Source organism: Papio anubis, chromosome 7 (genome assembly GCF_008728515.1).
Source record: "Papio anubis isolate 15944 chromosome 7, Panubis1.0, whole genome shotgun sequence".
Taxonomy (NCBI): Eukaryota; Metazoa; Chordata; class Mammalia; order Primates; family Cercopithecidae; genus Papio; species Papio anubis.
In genome coordinates this window covers 17,911,325-17,929,998 of record NC_044982.1, presented here as the reverse complement: position 1 = coordinate 17,929,998, position 18,674 = coordinate 17,911,325, and the positions used below count along the sequence as shown (strand labels likewise).

Below are 18,674 nucleotides of genomic sequence, written 5' to 3'. Positions count from 1 at the left end.
TCTCATCATGAGGTTATGGGGAAACAGAATTAAAGTTACCAATGGTTTCAGTATAAAACATGGTTTTAACATACAGTAAAACCTTTACTTCTAATAGACTTATGAGCACTCTGCATTATGAATTCCTTTTCTGCTGTATTATACTCTATTAAAACTGAAATTTGTTTACTTGAAATATTACTAGAAAGTTCTGAAATACGAAATATTTTTATTCTGGAGGGTTTCTCCTACATTTAAATTACTATTTATAGCTTTAACAAAGATTTTAAGCAGCTAGATCAAAATTTATAAGTTAAAAAAAGTGAAAGAGGGATGGAGAATCAGGATTTCCTACCTGTAGCAACATTGTGCAGAATTCCAATGGATGCAGTGTGATAAATTATATCATCACCATCATTTAAATAGTGAACATTATTCCTACAGTCTCTGCCTCGATAACCAAAAACGAGCTCCAACACAAGGTCCTATATTGATAATAATAAAACCATTATATTCTTCCTCATGTCCAAATGTTCACCATTGTTTTGTTGTATACATAATACTAGTGTCTGCAGTTAAAATGGAGTATGCATTTTTGATGTTTTACAAATTTCATATACAAAATTAAACTAGTCGTACTTCTTTATATAACCTGTTTTGGGCAGCTTAAACATACATTCTATACTTTTCTATATAAAGTTATGAAAAAGGAAAATGGAATCACAAGGTAGTCTAATCCCAAGAACTTTAGTTCTTAAGATTTCACATGTTAAACACTGAGGTACAGTTGGCCTTACACATTCAAGAATTCAACCAATTCCAGACAGAAAATACTGGGGAAAAAACAATAAAAAATAACATTTAAAACACAATATAGTATAACAAATATTTATAGAGCATTTACATTGTATTAGGTATTATAAGCAATCTACAGATGGTTTAAAGTATGCAGGAGGATGTGCAGAGGTTATATGCAAATTACTATGCCTTTTTATATAAGGCATTTGAGCACCTGTGGATTTTGGCATCCCCAAGGGGAAGCTATCCCCCAGGGACATAGAGGGACTGTACTTTTTGTGTCCAAAAGAAGACAATTTTATGTTCATTGTTAATCAAAATATCTGACCTACATACACGAGTCAGGATAAATTATGTACAAGTCACATCCTTTGAAGAATCCAAACAGTACCCTCATCATCGGTGGACAAAAACTAAGTATACTGTCTCGGACAATTCATGCTAAAGGTCTGGCAGATAATTCTGCAACTGAAAATGTACATTTCATTGACTTTGTAGGACTGGGTTGGGGAGGGAGCTACAGCAACCACCATCACACAGCTTTACACTTTGTTTATGTTTGATTTAGCAGAGTTTGGTTGTTTGCTGCTGATACTGGGATTATGAAATGCGTGGAGAGCCTTCCTTCTTCCTCAATTATTATGGAAGATTACTTTGGTTGGAAGCAGAGACAGAAGGAGAAATAGCCTTCATGAACCCTGTACAGTGAATATATGGCACAGGGTCAAAATTCCTATTTGGTATAAGTATTTAACTCTTTAATTTACAAATTCAAGCCACTAAGTTTTAGGTACTGTCAAGGTGTCTGTACTTCTATAAGCAAAAGATCATTCACATATATTGAGGTTTAGGAGTTCTCTGAGATACAGTTCAATTACGGTATTATTCACAGCAAAGCAAAAAGCAAAAGGAAGACTAATTTAAAAAATTAAGATAACCAGAGAATATCAATCCAAAACTCAGACTTACATAAGAATTAAATCAAACAAAAAAGAGCACTTAATACACTTACTTTCACGAAAACTAATGATAAGACTTGGGTGTTTTATAAAAAGGAACTCTGGATACATTTCAGTAACACTGGAGAGTGAATTTTCCTTACCTCTATAGGTCTCTTTTTCTTGCCTACATTGTTTGTCTGGAGTTTCTCTGGCTGTGGTGGGGCCCTGCTCACCGGAGGCCTGCAACAGAGAAGTGGGAAGGTGGAAAGGCATGCAGCACTCAGTGCCTTCACTGAGCCTCTCACACCGTCCCTCCCAGAGAGGTGTCTTGTCACACCTTCCCAAAGATGACCCATTCCGTGGTCCTCTAGACTGCCCTCTTCATCTTGAGAGCTTCTAAAGCAGGAAGTAGAAAGAAAATATTACAACTTTTATTCATTTTATATATATTTTTTGAGATGGAGTCTCACTCTGTCGCCCATGCTGGAGTGTAGTGTGCAATCTTGGCTCATTGCAACCTCTACTTCCTGGATTCAAGTGATTCTCCTGCCTCAGCCTCCCGAGTAGCTGGGATTACAGGTGTATGCCACCACACCCAGCTAATTTGTGTATTTTTTTTTAGTAGAGATGGGGTTTTACCATGTTGGCCAGGCTGGTCTCGAATCCCTGACCTCGGGTGATCGGCCCACCTCGGCCTCCCAAAGTTCTGGGATTACAGGATCAGGAGTGAGCCACCACACCCAGCCTCTTCTCTTCTTTCTTTCTTTTTTTTTTTTAGACCAAGTTTCACTTTGTCACTCAGGCTGGAGTGCAGTGGCACGATCTCACCTCACTGCACCCTCCGCCTCCCGGGTTCAAGCAATTTTTGTGCCTCAGCCTCCCCAGTAACTGAAACAACAGGCGTGCACCACCACAACCCAGCTAATTTTTGTATTTTTAGTAGAGATGGGGTTTCACCATGTTGGCCACGCTGGTCTTGACTTCCTGGCCTCAAGTGATCCGCCTGCCTCAGCCTCCCAAAGTGCTGGGATTACAGGTGTAAGCCACTGTGCACAGCCTTACTTTTAATTTCTTTGGTGTACGTATCATAATGTAAATAACATAATAGCACAAAAGTAGATTGCTTATAAACAATGTGAAAATGTTAATTTAACATACTCAAATATTTCTTGATGGGTGCATTAACAACAAAGCCTGGATTACTGCTCTAAAGTATCTAACAGAGTATCTTCACATGGCAAGTATTCAATACATCCTTCTTGAAAGTGAATTTTTGTAATATTTTTATGAACGTTCCACACTGTTAGCAACATAAATCACATGTGAGTTCAAATTTGTACTCATTTGTTTCTTCATGCCCTTCACCTTCTCTACTTGCTGAAGTAGTCCCTAGTACTGGTTAATGGCACTGCCATCAGTTGGTTACTCAAGGAAGACATTTTATAGTCACAAAGCACTGTAAACCATACAACACATTATAAAAGGAAATTACTATTATTATTGCTTCCAATTCTTTCTCTTCCCTTATTCTCACTATTTACTAAAATTTATCAACTTTACCTACACAGTAGCTCTCAAATCTAGCCCCTCTTCTCTGTTCAGGATCTATTTATAATGTGCCCTGTCCCAACAGGTGTATTGAGTTCACAGTCTGAATTATTTAAATGTAGAAGCTCTTCTCTAGAACCTCTAATTTTTTTAAAAATGCAATTTAGTTTATTATTTTTTATCTCAACCATTATTCAAATACTGAATAACCAGAACACTGACTTTAAATCAATCATGCACCAATCCCTTTCCAAATTTTAAGTTAATATTCAATTTGTAACACCTAAATCAGGAAATGATACAAATTAACTTTCCCATGTAAAAGACTCCAACATTTATGAACAAGTCTCATAAAATTAAAGGCATAAAATATACTTGCATTTTCAAAATGGTTGTCATGTTATACATCAATAAAAGTAAATGTGTTACATCTTAAACATCCAATAAGAAATGAATGGGATGTTGATAGCAATATGAGGCAGCATGTAAAATATATAAGCATGACTGGTGTTATAAAAAGTAAACATCCTTTTCAAGAATAAACCATTTTTTCAAGTTATTATAGAAATTTTGGTTTCAAACCTTCTTCATATACATTTTTGGATGTCCACAAGTAAAAGTAAAACTGAATTTATCATATTTAACATTTAAAAATATTTCTGATAGGACCATTTCAAAGAATGATAGAAGCCTTGCTTTTTTCTCCAAGTCAATTTTGTTGGTGAACATTATTCTATGTTACTGTCTGACAGCTTTAAATGTAACCCAGACAATAAACAGGTAATTTTTATCTATATCCTATGTAACAATTAACCATATTTTAATTTTTATAAAGATCATTTATATAAAGTATATCATTGCTTAAAATAAAATTATACAACTTATAAAATTATACAAGTTGAATGGATAAGTTTTAGTAGAGCAGTTACTTATACAGAGTAAGTCCAATAATTAAGATGCTATTCATTTCAGTGGTACCAATTCCAAAGGAAAAAAATGTGCAAAATTGTGGAGAGGTAAAGAACACCAAGTAACATAGTATCCCATTAATGCTAATATGAGAGATGACAAAAATACAAAGTTAGGCTTTGTAAACACAGCAAAGAGAGGATTACCTGGAACCTCTTTTCAGCAGCAGATAAAGAAGGAAAAAGATTACAACATAAATTTGAATTGAAAACACTAGTAAAATACCTCCTGTAATAAAATATTTTAACAAGTTTAATGCAGACAACTGTATTGCATAATATTAAAAGTCTGTTGTTTTCAGTTTATAATCCCAGCACTTTGGGAGGCCGAGGCAGGAGGATCATGAGGTCAGGAGTTCGAGACCAGCCTGGCCAACGTGGTGAAATCCCATCTCTACTAAAAATACAAAAAACATTAGCCAGGCACAGTGGCAGGTGCCTGTAATCCCATCTACTCAGGAGGCTAAGGCAGGAGAATTGCTTGAACCCAGGAAACAGAGGTTGCAGCGAGCTAAGACTGCACCACTGCACTGCAGCCTGGGCAATAGAGTGCAACTCCGCCTAAAAAAAAAAAAAAACAAGAATAAAAGAAAAAAAGAGAAAAGAAAAGGCGTAAGACTGGGCACAGTGGCTCACACCTGTAATCCTAGCACTTTGAGAGGCCGAAGCAAGAGGATTGCTTGAGCCCGGGAGTTTGAGACCAGCCTGGGCAACACTGTGAGACCCCATTCTCTATAAAAAACACAATTAGCCAGGCCTAGTGGCATGCACCTATAGTCCCAGCTACATGGGAGGCTGATGCGGGAGAATCACCTGACCTGGAAGGTAAAGGCTGCAGTGAGCTGTGATCACGTCATTGCACTCAGCCTAGGCAACAGAGTGAGACTCTGTCTCAAAAAAAAAAAAACAAAACAAAAAAAAAAAAACTCCATTAATAACAGGGAATCACAAGAAAGGTGAAAAAAGAAAAAAACGAATAACTGAGAATTCAATATATTTTATGTTGTGAACTTTAAAGCTTGCCATTCTTATTTTTCTGCAATGTAATCTGAATTTTAAACAAAACATTTAAGCTTATTTTTAAGAATGGGCACTGGCACTAAAATGTTAATTTAAAAAGCTGGTAGTACTGGAGATACTTCAAAGGAAATTGTCTAAAGAGCCTAAGTTTCACCTGTTCTGACCTAAGAGCGTTCCCCAGTCAGTGAATCCAAGCAGGCAGAATTAGTCACTCGGGACTATACTGAATTTAGAATTTTGCTAGTAAAAGAAGTAATCTTTAAAAAGTTTTTTTTTCTCTCTCTTAATAGCATAACAATCAAAACAAAATTGGAAGGAATCACAAAAGTCATTTCATCCATTCTCCCACTGAGACCAGGAACCTTCTTTACATGTCTAGAACAACCATTGTATAGCATTGATGACAACTGGTCATCCAAACTCTGTATAAATACTGCTTGTGAGAGGGAGGTTACTTCTACATAAAAAGTCATTCATATCCAAGATAACAATGGTATCTCCATTTAGTTTTCTTGTTTTGAAACAAGATTCCCAGAATAATAATAATGACATTTTTGAGACAGGGTCTTGCTCTGTCACCCAGGCTAGAGTGCAGTGGTGTGATCATGGCTTTGTTAAGCTTTGACCTCCCACGCTCAAGAGATCCTCCTGCCGCAGCATCCCACGTAGCTGGGACCACAGGTGCACACCACCATACCCAGCTAATTTTTTTAAGTTTTTTTGTAGAGATGGTGTCTCATCAGGTTGGCCAGGCTGATCTTTAACTCCTGGCCTCAACCGATCCTCCAAACTTAACAACCCAAAGTGCTGGGATTACAGGTATAAACCACTGCACCTGGTCAACTAATTTTTCTTTATATGAAGTGACCTCCCAACCTTCCTTCCTCCTGTGCTTTCTTCTAGCCCATTATAAACTATCCAAGTCTCCTTTAAAATGCAGAGATCAGTACTGAGCAAGCTATTCTACATATGAGGCTAGATCCAGGTGCTTTATTTCTGTTAAAATAGTATAAGATTTTATGGCCCATTTTAGAGGTTGCTTCATACTCTGAACTCATATCTTTGTACACACCACTCTGCTTAAAACAGACGACAGATTCCTGCTGTAGATCTAATATTAACAGGTGCCTATTATTTGAGTTTCTGCACAATCTGGTCTCAAGTTTACAGTTTTCTTCCTTATCTCCCAGCATTTTCCTAGTGATACCTTACCCCCAACCCCCAGCCCCCAAAACAGGGTCTTGCTGTGTTGCCCAAGCTGGAGTGCAGTGGTGCAATCACAGCTTACTGCAGCCTCAAACTCCCAGGCTCAAGAGACCCTCTCACCTCAGCCTCTTGAGTAGCTGGGACCACAGGGCTGCCACCACACCCAGCTAATGCATTTTCACTTTTATTTTTTGTGGAAACAGGGTCTCATTATGTTGTCCAGGCTGGTCTTGAACTCCCAGGCTCTAGCAATCCTCCCACTTCGGCCTTGCAAACTGCTGAGATTACAGGCCTGAGCCATCATGCCCAGCCATAATACCTTTTTTAACTTATAAAACAGACTAGCCATTTCCACACTGTCTTGTTTCAGAAACTCTTTCAAGACATTTCCATATCACCAAAGGTAGATATAAAAGTACTCCCAAAGAGTCTTTTCCTACATGTCATTTTATTAAACATACAAATACCATAGTTACCCTCTTTTCATCTTTTAAAATGAATGAATAGATTAAACATGCATTAAATCGTGTTAACAGGTTTAAAACTGAATAGTCTTTCACTTAAATATACGTGTGGTTAGGTCTGTTTTTACGAGCCTCTGAAATTTAAGGAAAACCAAAACTATTTATTTGCATTGTAGTAGTTTGTACAGTCATATGTAAAACAATTTATCATAATGAAGACCCTTATAATAACAACCATATATACTATCTAAAAATGCAACTCTTTCATAGAATTTGTCCTACTTCATTTCATAATGCTTTGTTGACAAATGTAGTGAAATGTTTTATAGGGAAAATAAATACCTTAAAATACTATAAAGAATAAAATAAAGGGTAAATTTTTGAATAAAATATTTTCTTTTATAAAACACTTACCTTACTACTCCCTGCCTTCAAAAGGAGCAAGGGGGAAAAAAGTAGGAAAACATATAAAATTTGATGATGAATAGAATAGAGCATTTTAGCAAACAGAAGAAAGGCAACATGTCAACAGAATTTTAAGGAAATACAAAAATGTCTAACTTATGTCACATTGATTTAAACATTGATTTAAATATTTTTATTCACAAATATTGGAAATTTGACAAAAATAACTACTTTAAATACATAATATTTGTTATAAAAACATTTATTAGCCAGGCAAGGTGGCTCATGCCTGTAATGCCAGCACTTTGGAAGACTGAGGTGGGTGAATCACTTGAGGTCAGGAGTTCAAGACCAGCCTAGCCAACATGGTGAAACACCGTCTCTACTAAAAATAACAAAAATTAGCTGGGTGTGTGGTGCGTGCCAGTAATCCCACTTACTCAGGAGGCTGAGGCAGGAGAATCGTTTGAACCCAGGAGGTGGAGGTTGTAGTGAGCCAAGATCGTGCCACTGTACTCCAGCCTGGGCGACACAGCAAGACTATGTCTCAAAAGAACAAAGCAAAACAAAAAACAAAAACAAAAACAAAAACATTTATTAAAAAATATTAAATTATCACTTAGGAAAAAAATCCACAAAAGTATCAACCAAAGGGCCGGGCGCGGTGGCTCAAGCCTGTAATCCCAGCACTTTGGGAGGCCGAGGCGGGCGGATCATGAGGTCAGGAGATCGAGACCATCCTGGCTGACACAGTGAAACCCCGTCTCCACTAAAAAATACAAAAAACTAGCCAGGCGAGGTGGCGGGCGTCTGTAGTCCCAGCTACTCGGGAGGCTGAGGCAGGAGAATGGCGTGAACCTGGGAGGCGGAGCTTGCAGTGAGCTGAGATCCGGCCACTGCACTCCAGCCTCGGCGACAGAGCGAGACTCCGTCTCAAAAAAAAAAAAAAAAAAAAAAAGTATCAACCAAATAGAATGGTAATTGTCATCAGAAGCCATTTTTCCTTTTAAGTGGATATTTGATAAGTATTTAATTGCTTTTAATTTTTTTTCATTTATTTATTTTCCCAGAGACAGGATCCCACTCTGCTGCCATAGGTGGAGTGCAAGGGTGCGATCATAGCTCACTGCAGCCTCCACCTCCTGAGCTGAAGCAATCCTCCTGCTCAGCCTCCTGAGTAGGAACCTCCTGGTACAGGCATGCACTACCATTCTTGGCTAATTTTTCTATTTTTTGTAGAAATGGGGTCTTGCTGTGTTACCCAGGCTGGTGCTAAATGCCTGGTCTCAAGCAGTCCTCCCATCTCAGCCTCCTAAAGCACTGAGATTGCAGGCATGAGGCACAGCACTCGGCTTGTTTTGCATATAAAGTGTTTTATTTCATATTTATGATGGTAATATATGTTACTTAAAAAAGCAATTATTTAAATAAACCATGAACCATATTATCTCCTCACAAATATTCTAAGTTGGTAAAAAGAGATATGAATCTCTTCATTTTTAATCTCCTTTGATTTTTTTTCATTTTGTGAAAATGAAGTCACATCAATGACTTCTGCTTTGTCATTTTTTCTTTCTTTCTTTCTTTTTTTTTAAGGCAAAGAGCAGTGCTTGGACCCTGCCACGGGGGCCAACAGATCCCCTGTCTCCCTCCCCACACCTTGTCATTTTCAAAATATTTAGCAGGGTTGAAATTGTAAAGTAAGGCCGGGCGCGGTGGCTCAAGCCTGTAATCCCAGCACTTTGGGAGGCCGAGGCGGGTGGATCACGAGGTCAGGAGATCGAGACCATCCTGGCTAACATGGTGAAACCCCGTCTCTACTAAAAATACAAAAAACTAGCCGGGCATGGTGGCGGGCGCCTGTAGTCCCAGCTACTCGGAGGCTGAGGCAGGAGAATGGCGTGAACCTGGGAGGCGGAGCTTGCAGTGAGCCGAGATCGCGCCACTGCACTCCAGCCTGGGCGACAGAGCGAGACTCCGTCTCAAAAAAAAAAAAAAAAGAAATTGTAAAGTAAATTGAGAACAAAAAGGAAAGCAATTTGAAAAATTAGGAAACAGCTGCAGAATAAACAAACTAACATCAAAGATTACAGTTATGACAGTGTTAATCATTCTTTATGAGTAGTAAAATATTTGCATCTATTAGAACATGCCTCACTTCAGCAATGGGTGGAAATTTACATTTAAGTGTTTTACTGTGAATGAAGCAGTCTACAGATTAAAATTAGGTCACATTTTCCGACATACCAAATTTATCCGATAAATAATTTTTTAAAAAATCAATATAACAAATGAAAGAAATTTATGGGAATGTCTAGAGCTCCTTCTCCCCACAGAACACTTTTCAATTTTCATTACTTAGGAGACATAATTTTCCTTAAGTCATATTAAACACTCTACTTCAAATATTCTAATTAGAATATTTAAATAATATTCCATTTTCATATTTATCTGTATTTCTCTAATAAATACATATGTAATGCTTATTGCTTTGTGAATATTTAATTTCAGAAATAATGTTTAAGTATTTACCAGGTATCTCCTCAGTTAACTTTTATTTCATTCCAAGGGATAAGGTGTCATTGGTGAAGACCCCACTATCTAAATTCTTGATTTACATTATTTCATTTAAAACTTGAAATACACCATAAGTTAGGGATTATAATGTTCATTTTGCCACTTAGGAAATTGAAGTCCAGAAAGAATGAATAATTTTTCAAACTCACACAACCAGTAATGATAAAAATGAGTATTTTACCCATTTGTCTGACTCCAGAATTCATGTCCTTTGCACTATACCATGCTGCATTCTAGCAAGTTACTTGAAACATGGAATATGGAATTCTGTACAAGTACTTAGATTATGGTATACTGTGCTTTCTTAAAAATGCTCCTAATTTAATACTTTGCCTCTTTATACATAATGAAAAACTGGATGATCACTCTCCATCCCCCTTCCTTAGGTGACCTCCCGTTGCTATGACCTGAGGTATATGAGGTCTACTATCAGCAAACGACACCTGGAAGAGGAGCTGAGGAGGCACTGTGTCCTCAACATTCCATCTAAAGCTGCCCTGGTAACGCAGGGTCAGTCCATTCACAAAATCTCTCAGTTCTCCCCTTCCCCATTACCAATGTGTTTTTCACCTTAACTTCACCCCTTTCCCCAAATATAAAACCCATAGGTGCAAACTCAAATCGCTCTGACAAAGCTTTCCTGTAATGTCATTTCTATCTCTCTGAGTTCCAAAACTCTTCAGCACTATCCAAAATGGCCACAAATTCGCTTGGATTTTCTACAAATCCTGTTCAACTGTGAATGAATTCCCTTTTATTTTGAATTTCTCCCTCAAATTGTTCTACTAACTTCTCATAATAAAGTTTTCCTCACCACAGCCTTGTTCTCACCTCCCAAGGCTGTTCCCACTTCCCACTCCCTCTGTTCCTTCTTACTGTTTCTCGTTACCTTTTCCTTTTTTGTTCTTTAAACCTCTTTGCTTCGGAAGTCCATGCCATTCACTGCTCCATATCCCTTTTTATTGTTTACCACCTTTGATTGTGAAAAGATCAGGTTCACAATTTATTTCTTTTTTTTTTTTTTTTTTTGAGACGGAGTCTCGCTCTGCCGCCCAGGCTGGAGTGCAGTGGCTGGATCTCAGCTCACTGCAAGCTCCGCCTCCCGGGTTCACGCCATTCTCCTGCCTCAGCCTCCCGAGTAGTTGGGACTACAGGCGCCCTAATCTGTCATCTAGCTCAGAGACTTTATTAAAAAGTGATCTCTAAATTACTTTGGGCAGTATGGCCATTTTCACAATATTGATTCTTCCTATCCATGAGCATGGAATGTTTTTCCATTTGTTTGTGTCCTCTCTTATTTCCTTGAGCAGTGGTTTGTAGCTCTCTTTGAAGAGGTCCTTCACATCCCTTGTAAGTTGTATTCCTAGATATTTTATTTTCTGTGTAGCAAACGTGAATGGGAGTTCACTCATGATTTGGCTGTTTGTCTATTATTAGTGTATAGGAATGCTTGTGATTTTTGCACACTGATTTTTGTATCCTGAGGCTTTGCTGAAGTTGCTTATCAGCTTAGAGATTTTGGGCTAAGACAAAGGAGGTTTCTAAATATACCATCATGTCCTCTGCAAACAGACAATTTGACTTCCTCTTTTCCTATTTGAATACCATTTCTTTCTTTCTCTTGCCTAACTGCCCTGGCCAGAACTTGCAACACTATGTTGAATCGGAGTAGTGAGAGAAGGCATCCTTGTCTTGTGCCCGTTTTCAAAGGGAATGCTTCCAGTTTTTGTCCATTCAGTATGATATTTGCTGTGGGTTTGTCATAAATAGCTCTTATTATTTTGAGATATGTTCCATCAACACTTAGTTTATTGAGAGTTTTTAGCATGAAGAGGTGTTGAATTTTATCGAAGGCCTTTTCTTCATCTATTGAGAGAATCATGTGGTTTTTGTCATTGGTTCTGTTTATGTGATGGATTACATTTATTGATTTTGGTATGTTGAATGAGCTTTGCATCCCAGGGATGAAGCCGACTTGATTGTGGTAGATAAGCTTTTTGATGTGCTGCTGGATTTGGTTTGCCAGCATTTTATTGAGGACTTTCGAATCAATGTTTATCAGGGATATTGGCCTGAAATTTTGTTTTTGTTGTGTCTCTGCCAGGTTTTGGTATCAAGATGATGCGGGCCTCATAAAATGAGTTAGGAAGGAGTCTTTCTTTTTCTATTGTTCGGAATAGTTTCAAAAGGAATGGTACCAGCTCCTCTTTGTACCTCTGGCAGAATTCAGATGTGAATCTGTCTGGGCTTTTTTTGGTTGGTAGGCTATTAATTACTGCCTCAATTCCAGACTTTGTTATTGGTCTATTCAGGGATTCCACTTCTTCTGGTTTAGTTTTGGGAGGGTGTATGTGTCCAGGAATTTATCCATTTCTAGATTTTCTGGTTTATTTGCGTACAGGTATTTATAGTATTCTCTGATGGCAGTTTGTATTTCTGTGGGATCAGTGGTGATATCCTCTTTATCATTTTTTATTGTGTCTTTTTGATTCTTCTCTCTTTTCTTATTTATTAGTCTGGCTAGCGGTCTATCTATTTTGTTAATCTTTTCAAAAAACCAGCTCCTGGATTCACTGATTGTTTTGAAGGGTTTTTTGTCTCTCTCTCTCTCTCCTTCAATTGTGCTCTGGTCTTAGTTATTTCTTGTCTTCTGCTAGCTTTTGAATTTGTTTGCTCTTGCTTCTCTAGTTCTTTTAACTGTGATGTTAGGGTGTTGATTTTAGATCTTTCCCACTTTCTCCCGTGGGCATTTAGGGCTATAAATTTCCCTCTAAAGACTGCTTTAGCTGTGTCCCAAAGATTCTGGTATGCTGTGTCTTTGTTCTCATTGGTTTCAAAGAACTTATTTATTTCTGCCTTAATTTCGTTATTTACCCATTAGTCATTCCGGAGCAGGTTGTTCAGTTTCCATGTAGTTGTGTGGTTTAGAGTGACTTTCTTAATCTTAAGTTCCAATTTGATTGCACTGTGGTTTGAGAGACTGTTTGTTATGATTTCCATTCTTTTGCATTTGCTGAGGAGTGTTTTACTTCCAATTATGTGGTCAATTTTAGAATAAGTGTGATGTGGTGCTGAGAAGAATGTATATTCTGTTGATTTGGGGTGGAGAGTTCTGTAGATGTCTATTAGGTCCGCTTGTCCAGAGCTGAGTTCAACTCCTGATAATCCTTGTTAATTTTCCGTCTCATTGATCTAATATTGACAGTGGGGTGTTAAAGTCTCCCATTATTATTTTGTGGGAGTCTAAGTCTCTTTGTAGGTCTCTAAGAACTTGGTTTATGAATCTGGGTGCTCCTGTATTGGGTGCACGTATATTTAGGAAAGTTAGGTCTTCTTGTTGCATTGATCCCTTTACCGTTATGTAATGCCCTTCTTTGTCTTTTTTGATCTTTGTTGGTTTAAAGTAGATTCAGTGCTACCCCCATCAAGCTACCAATGACTTTCTTCACAGAATTAGAACAAACTACTGTAAATTTCACATGGAACCAAAAAAAGAGCCCATATAGCCAAGACAATCCTAAGTAAAAAGAACAAAGCGGGAGACATCACGCTACCTGACTTCAAAGTATACTACAGTAACCAAAACAGCATGTTACTGGTACCAAAACAGATATATAGACCAATGGAATAGAACAGAGGCCTCGGAAATAACGCCACACATCTACAACCATCTGATCTTTGACAAACCTGGCAAAAACAAGCAATGGGAAAGGATTTCCTCTTTAATAAATGGTGTTGGGAAAACTGGTTAGCCACATGTAGAAAAGTGAAACTGGACCCCTTCCTTACACCTTCCACAAAAATTAACTCAAGGTGAATTAAAGACTTAAATGTAAGACCTAAAACCATAAAAACCCTAGAAGAAAACCTAGGCAATACCATTCAGGACATAGACATGGGCAAAGACTTTATGACTAAAACACTGAAAGCAATGACAACAAAAGCCAAAATAGACAAATGGGTCTAATTAAACTAAAGAGCTTCTGCACAGCAAAATAAACTATCATCAGAGTGAATAGGCAACCTACAGAATGGGAGAAAATTTTTGTAATCTACCCATCTGACAAAGGGCTAATATGCAGAATCTACAAAGAACTTAAACAAATTTACAAGAAAGAAACAAACAACCCCATCAAAAAGTGGGCAAAGGATATTAACAGACACTTCTCAAAAGAAGACATTTATGCGGCCAACAAACATGAAAAAAAGCTCATCATCACTGGTCATTAGAGAAATGCAAAGAAAAACCACAATGAGATACCATCTCACACTAGTTAGAACGGTGCTCATTAAAAAGTCATGAAACAACAGATGCTGGAGAGGATGTGGAAAAACAGCAATACTTTTACACTGTTGGTGGGAGTATAAATTAGTTCAACCATTGTGGAAAACAGTGTGGTGATTTCTCAAGGATCCAGAGCTAGAAATACTATTTGACCCAGGAATCCCATTACTGGGTATATACCCGAAGGATTACAAATCATTCTACTATAAAGACACATGCACACATATGTTTATTACAGCACTGTTCACAATAGCAAAGACTTGGAACCAACGCAAATGCTCATCAATAATAGACTGGATAAAGAAAATGTGGCACATAAACACCATGGAATACCATGCAGCCATAAAAACAGATGAGTTCATGTCCTTTGCAGGGACATGGATGAAGCTGGAAACCACCATTCTCAGCAAACTAACACAGGAACAGAAAACCAAACACCACATGTTCTCACTCATAAGTGGGAGGTGAACAGTGAGAACACATGGACACAGGGAGGGGAACATCACACACAGGGGCCTGTCAGGGAGTGGGGAGCTAGGGGAGGGATAGCATTAGAAGAAATACCTAATATAGATGATGGGCTGATGGGTGCAGCAAACCACCATGACACATGTATACCTATGTAACAAACCTGCACGTTCAGCACATGTATCCCAGAACTTAAAGTATAATAATAATAAAAAAAAATGATCTCTCCTCATAAAATGGCCTTGCATATGTCCTTATTTTTTTATTTGCTGATTCTAGACTAAGACCAATAACTCCCATTAAAGACAACCTGACTTTTTAGAAAATTTTTGAAATGAGGATGGTCTATGCTTGAATAAAGGCACACGGATAGGGAGGCCTTTTCAAAACTGAATCACAATACCGCTCACATACTTCTTAAAAAGTACTTGGTATTGCATTCAGTTTTTATTATCTCCTCCAACCTCATCACATACATTTATAAAAGTTAGCAAATAAGATGAATCATATCAACATATATAATACAAATTATGTATGTATAATTCCCTAAACCACTAGTGTTAATACATAGTGTTACCACCAATAGGGTTTTGTTTTTGGTTTTTTTTGCGGGGTTTTTTTTGAGACAGGGCCTCATTCTGACACCCAGGTAGGAGCACAGTGGCGCCAATCATAACTCACTGCAATCTCAACTTCCTGGGCTCAAGCAGTGCTCCTGCCTCAGCCTTTGAAGTAGCTGGGACTATATACACACACCATTACACCTGGATTATTTTTATATTTCCATAGAGACAAGGTCTCACTACATCACCCAGGCTGACACCAAAAGGTATTTAAAGACATACTTTAAATACCTTTCTAAGACATACTTTCTAAGAGGTGTTGTGAATTGTCTAAAGTAAGAATAACACTGTTACTTAGTTTGTGTAAATAAGCCACTTAAACAATAAATTCCAATTTTTTTTTTTTTTTTTTTTTTTTTTTTTGAGACGGAGTCTCGCTCTGTCGCCGAGGCTGGACTGCAGTGGCGCGATCTTGGCTCACTGCAAGCTCCGCCTCCTGGGTTCATGCCATTCTCCTGCCTCAGCCTCCCGAGTAGCTGGGACTACAGGCACCCACCACCACGCCCAGCTAATTTGCTAATTTTTTTTGTATTTTTAGTAGAGACGGGTTTCACCGAGTTAGCCAGGATGGTCTCGATCTCCTGACCTTGTGATCCGCCTGCCTCAGCCTCCCACAGTGCTGGGATTACAGGTGTGAGCCACTGTGCCCAGCCGATAAATTCCATTTTTAATGGCAATATATTTTTCTTCATCTAATATTAAACTAAATTATTACCTTTCATCAGTTGAGGGTTCTTTTTGTTGTAAATGAGGCTTGATTCCAAACATTGGGCGAATATTTGTTGATAAGGCTCTGATGGTGTAACTGATTTCATTCTCCCTTGTAACATCACTGTCATAGCCTACAGTCAAAATACACGAGTTATTCTTTAAGCGATAACCAAGATCAATTATGATCTTATAAACTGGATACAAAGATGTTCAACAATATGAAATAAATTAAGTTGTTATAAGCAAATTTTGAATATGCAACCAGAAAAAATGATGTAGAAGAATATTTAATTATATGTAAAGATGTTTTCAAAGTATTATTAAGTAATAATAGCAGGTTAAAAAATAAGTTCAATACGTCCACACTTTTCTTAAAAAAATATTAACTACATACATCTTAGGATATACCCCAAATGTTAAAAGAGGTGTTACCTCTGTGTGGTCAAATTATGGAGGCTGTGTTTAATTTTTATGGCAAAATACATTTTCTATAATGAACTGATATTACTGGTATATTAGAAGAAAATCAAAATTATTTTAAAATATGAGGTTTAATAATATAAAATTTACCTTAACAGTACTTATTTAAAATTTAGATATTCTTCATTTGTAGATAAATAACATCTAAGTCATAAATTCATGGCAACCTGTTGTTCTTGAGTCACAAAATGGATTTTGATGTTAAACAGACTAAAAACAGTAACACTACAATTATTCAAATATTATTATTACTTGTTATAACTTCTACAGCTTAAATAAGTTGTGCTATATTTTCCCGATATTTTTGGTCAAGTATTATAAAATAACATACCCCCATCTTCTTCAGAATCAATGTCGGATTCTTCACTATCACAAGGCCTTTTTTCTCGGTAGCCTTCCATCTCATTTGTCCACACCATTAAAGACATATCTGTACCTCCTAGGGTAACCAACATGCTGTCATCATAAGTCCAGCGAACATTTGTGACATGTGTACTATGGGCCACATACCTCTTAAACTTTCCAAATTTCCCCTAAAGAGGAAGAAAATTCAAAAAACCTTTCTGAGAAATTTCATTAAATATTTCCATTATGATTTTGAATTTATTTTATTAATAAATAATTAGAAATTAATCATTTCAAGTGCAATGTGTTAAAAAAATTGGAGAAAATACTGAAACTCAGCAGAATAAAAGATACCAATTCCCAAACCTGTTAAGGACAAGATATAAAACCAGTAGTTTCACAAAATGCTAGTACCCCAGGCAAAATTCTTTAAAAAAATAACTTGGTATTCTGCATTAAAAGCATAAACATGTTCTTGTATTTGACTCACCCATCTCCCTTTTAGGGATCTATGCTAAGAAAAATGCTATGTGTGTAAAAAAATACTTACCATGGTATTTACTTACAGTAGTGAAAAAAATTAAATACCTTAGATGATCAAAGTAATAGTTAATTACAATGTATATGGAATAGTGTATATATATTAAAGATAATGGTTAAGCAGATGTATTACTGTTGGAAATAGATGCAATAATTGAGAAAGGATACACATGCCTACGTACAGCATGAGTATGTTAACAAAAAGTAACTATCAATTGGTTTGGTACACGTCTATGTATATACCCACGTAAATATCTTTCATCTTAATTCATCAGTGCTTTTGTTTGTAAGCAATATACATAGAAATGTATTTTCCTTTTAAATAACAATAAAAGTTTAAGTTATAAATACTGGCAACTTTAAAATCTAGCATTACCAAGTTACATACATTCAAATCAAAGCATCATATTAAAATCTTTTCAAAGGTGTTAAAATGAGAGATGTCTTATACAAAACACAGTGATAGCAAAATCTGTGAATTCCCTAGGAATGACGACTCTGTTTTTTTTTTTTTTTTTTTTTTTTTTTTGATACTGGAGTGCAGTGGCGTGATCTCGGCCCACCGTAACCTCTGCCTCCTGGTTCAAGTGATTCTCCTGCCTCAGCCTCCCAAGTAGCTGGGATTACAGGTATCCGCCACCGTGCCCAGCTAATTTTTTCTGTTTTTAATAGAGACGGGGTTTCACCATGTTGACTAGGCTGGTCTCGAACTCCTGACCTCAGGTGATCCACCTGCCTCAGCCTCCCAAAGTGCTGGGATTATAGGCATGAGCCACTGCGCCTGGCAGGACTAATGACTCTTAATAAAAGTTGTGAGGGATCTGTCATCAAAGCATGGCAAGAAGGTAGTTTCTCTAAGACTGTGTGGTTCTTGCTACACTAAGGTGAAAAAATAATCTGTAGACCAATATCCCAGAACCTATTCCTTAGGGATCTACACCATCTGGAATGCTGGAAGTGACGTTTCTGGCAAATATTTTGGAGGAACACATTGTTAACAACTAAGACCCTACCATTTATACGTATCTAAAACAGGAATCTGTGGAATATTTTCTTGGGTGTCTGAGTTTTCAATGAGAATTTTTAAACCCGTGTTTTCATTTCAATGCTGATCTAAAAATATTAATATGAGCACCAGAAAAATGATGTAGAAGAATATTTAATTATACATAATGATGTTTTCAAAGTATTACTAAGTAATAACAACAGGTTAAAAAATTTCAATATGACCACACTTAAGATCACCAGGAACTGAATACCACAATATGATTTCATGCCCTATTTCAAATTTATCTTTATGTTCATGGTGGTGCCAG

The 18,674-nt window shown here is 37.2% G+C and overlaps 1 protein-coding gene across 14 annotated transcripts in view; it reads right to left on the bottom strand.

Annotated features, from left to right (window-relative positions):
- EML5 (EMAP like 5) overlaps positions 1 to 18,674 on the bottom strand; it is a 221,287-nt gene that overhangs the window by 30,374 nt on the left and 172,239 nt on the right. For 10 of the 14 annotated variants that reach the window (XR_002523464.2, XM_031667922.1, XM_003902140.5 and 7 more), the window contains 6 exons: positions 16,805 to 17,006; positions 15,998 to 16,124; positions 7,339 to 7,353; positions 4,382 to 4,390; positions 1,880 to 1,958; positions 335 to 464 (listed from right to left, as the gene is read on the bottom strand). Coding sequence is in view for 13 of the 14 variants with exons in the window: in XM_031667922.1 (XP_031523782.1) it covers positions 335 to 464; positions 1,880 to 1,958; positions 4,382 to 4,390; positions 7,339 to 7,353; positions 15,998 to 16,124; positions 16,805 to 17,006 (562 nt within the window). In the remaining variant the exon portion in view is untranslated. The remainder of the gene's footprint in view (positions 1 to 334; positions 465 to 1,879; positions 1,959 to 4,381; positions 4,391 to 7,338; positions 7,354 to 15,997; positions 16,125 to 16,804; positions 17,007 to 18,674) is intronic. The other 4 variants (XM_009212094.3, XM_031667919.1, XM_031667921.1 and 1 more) reach the window with 2 other exon arrangements.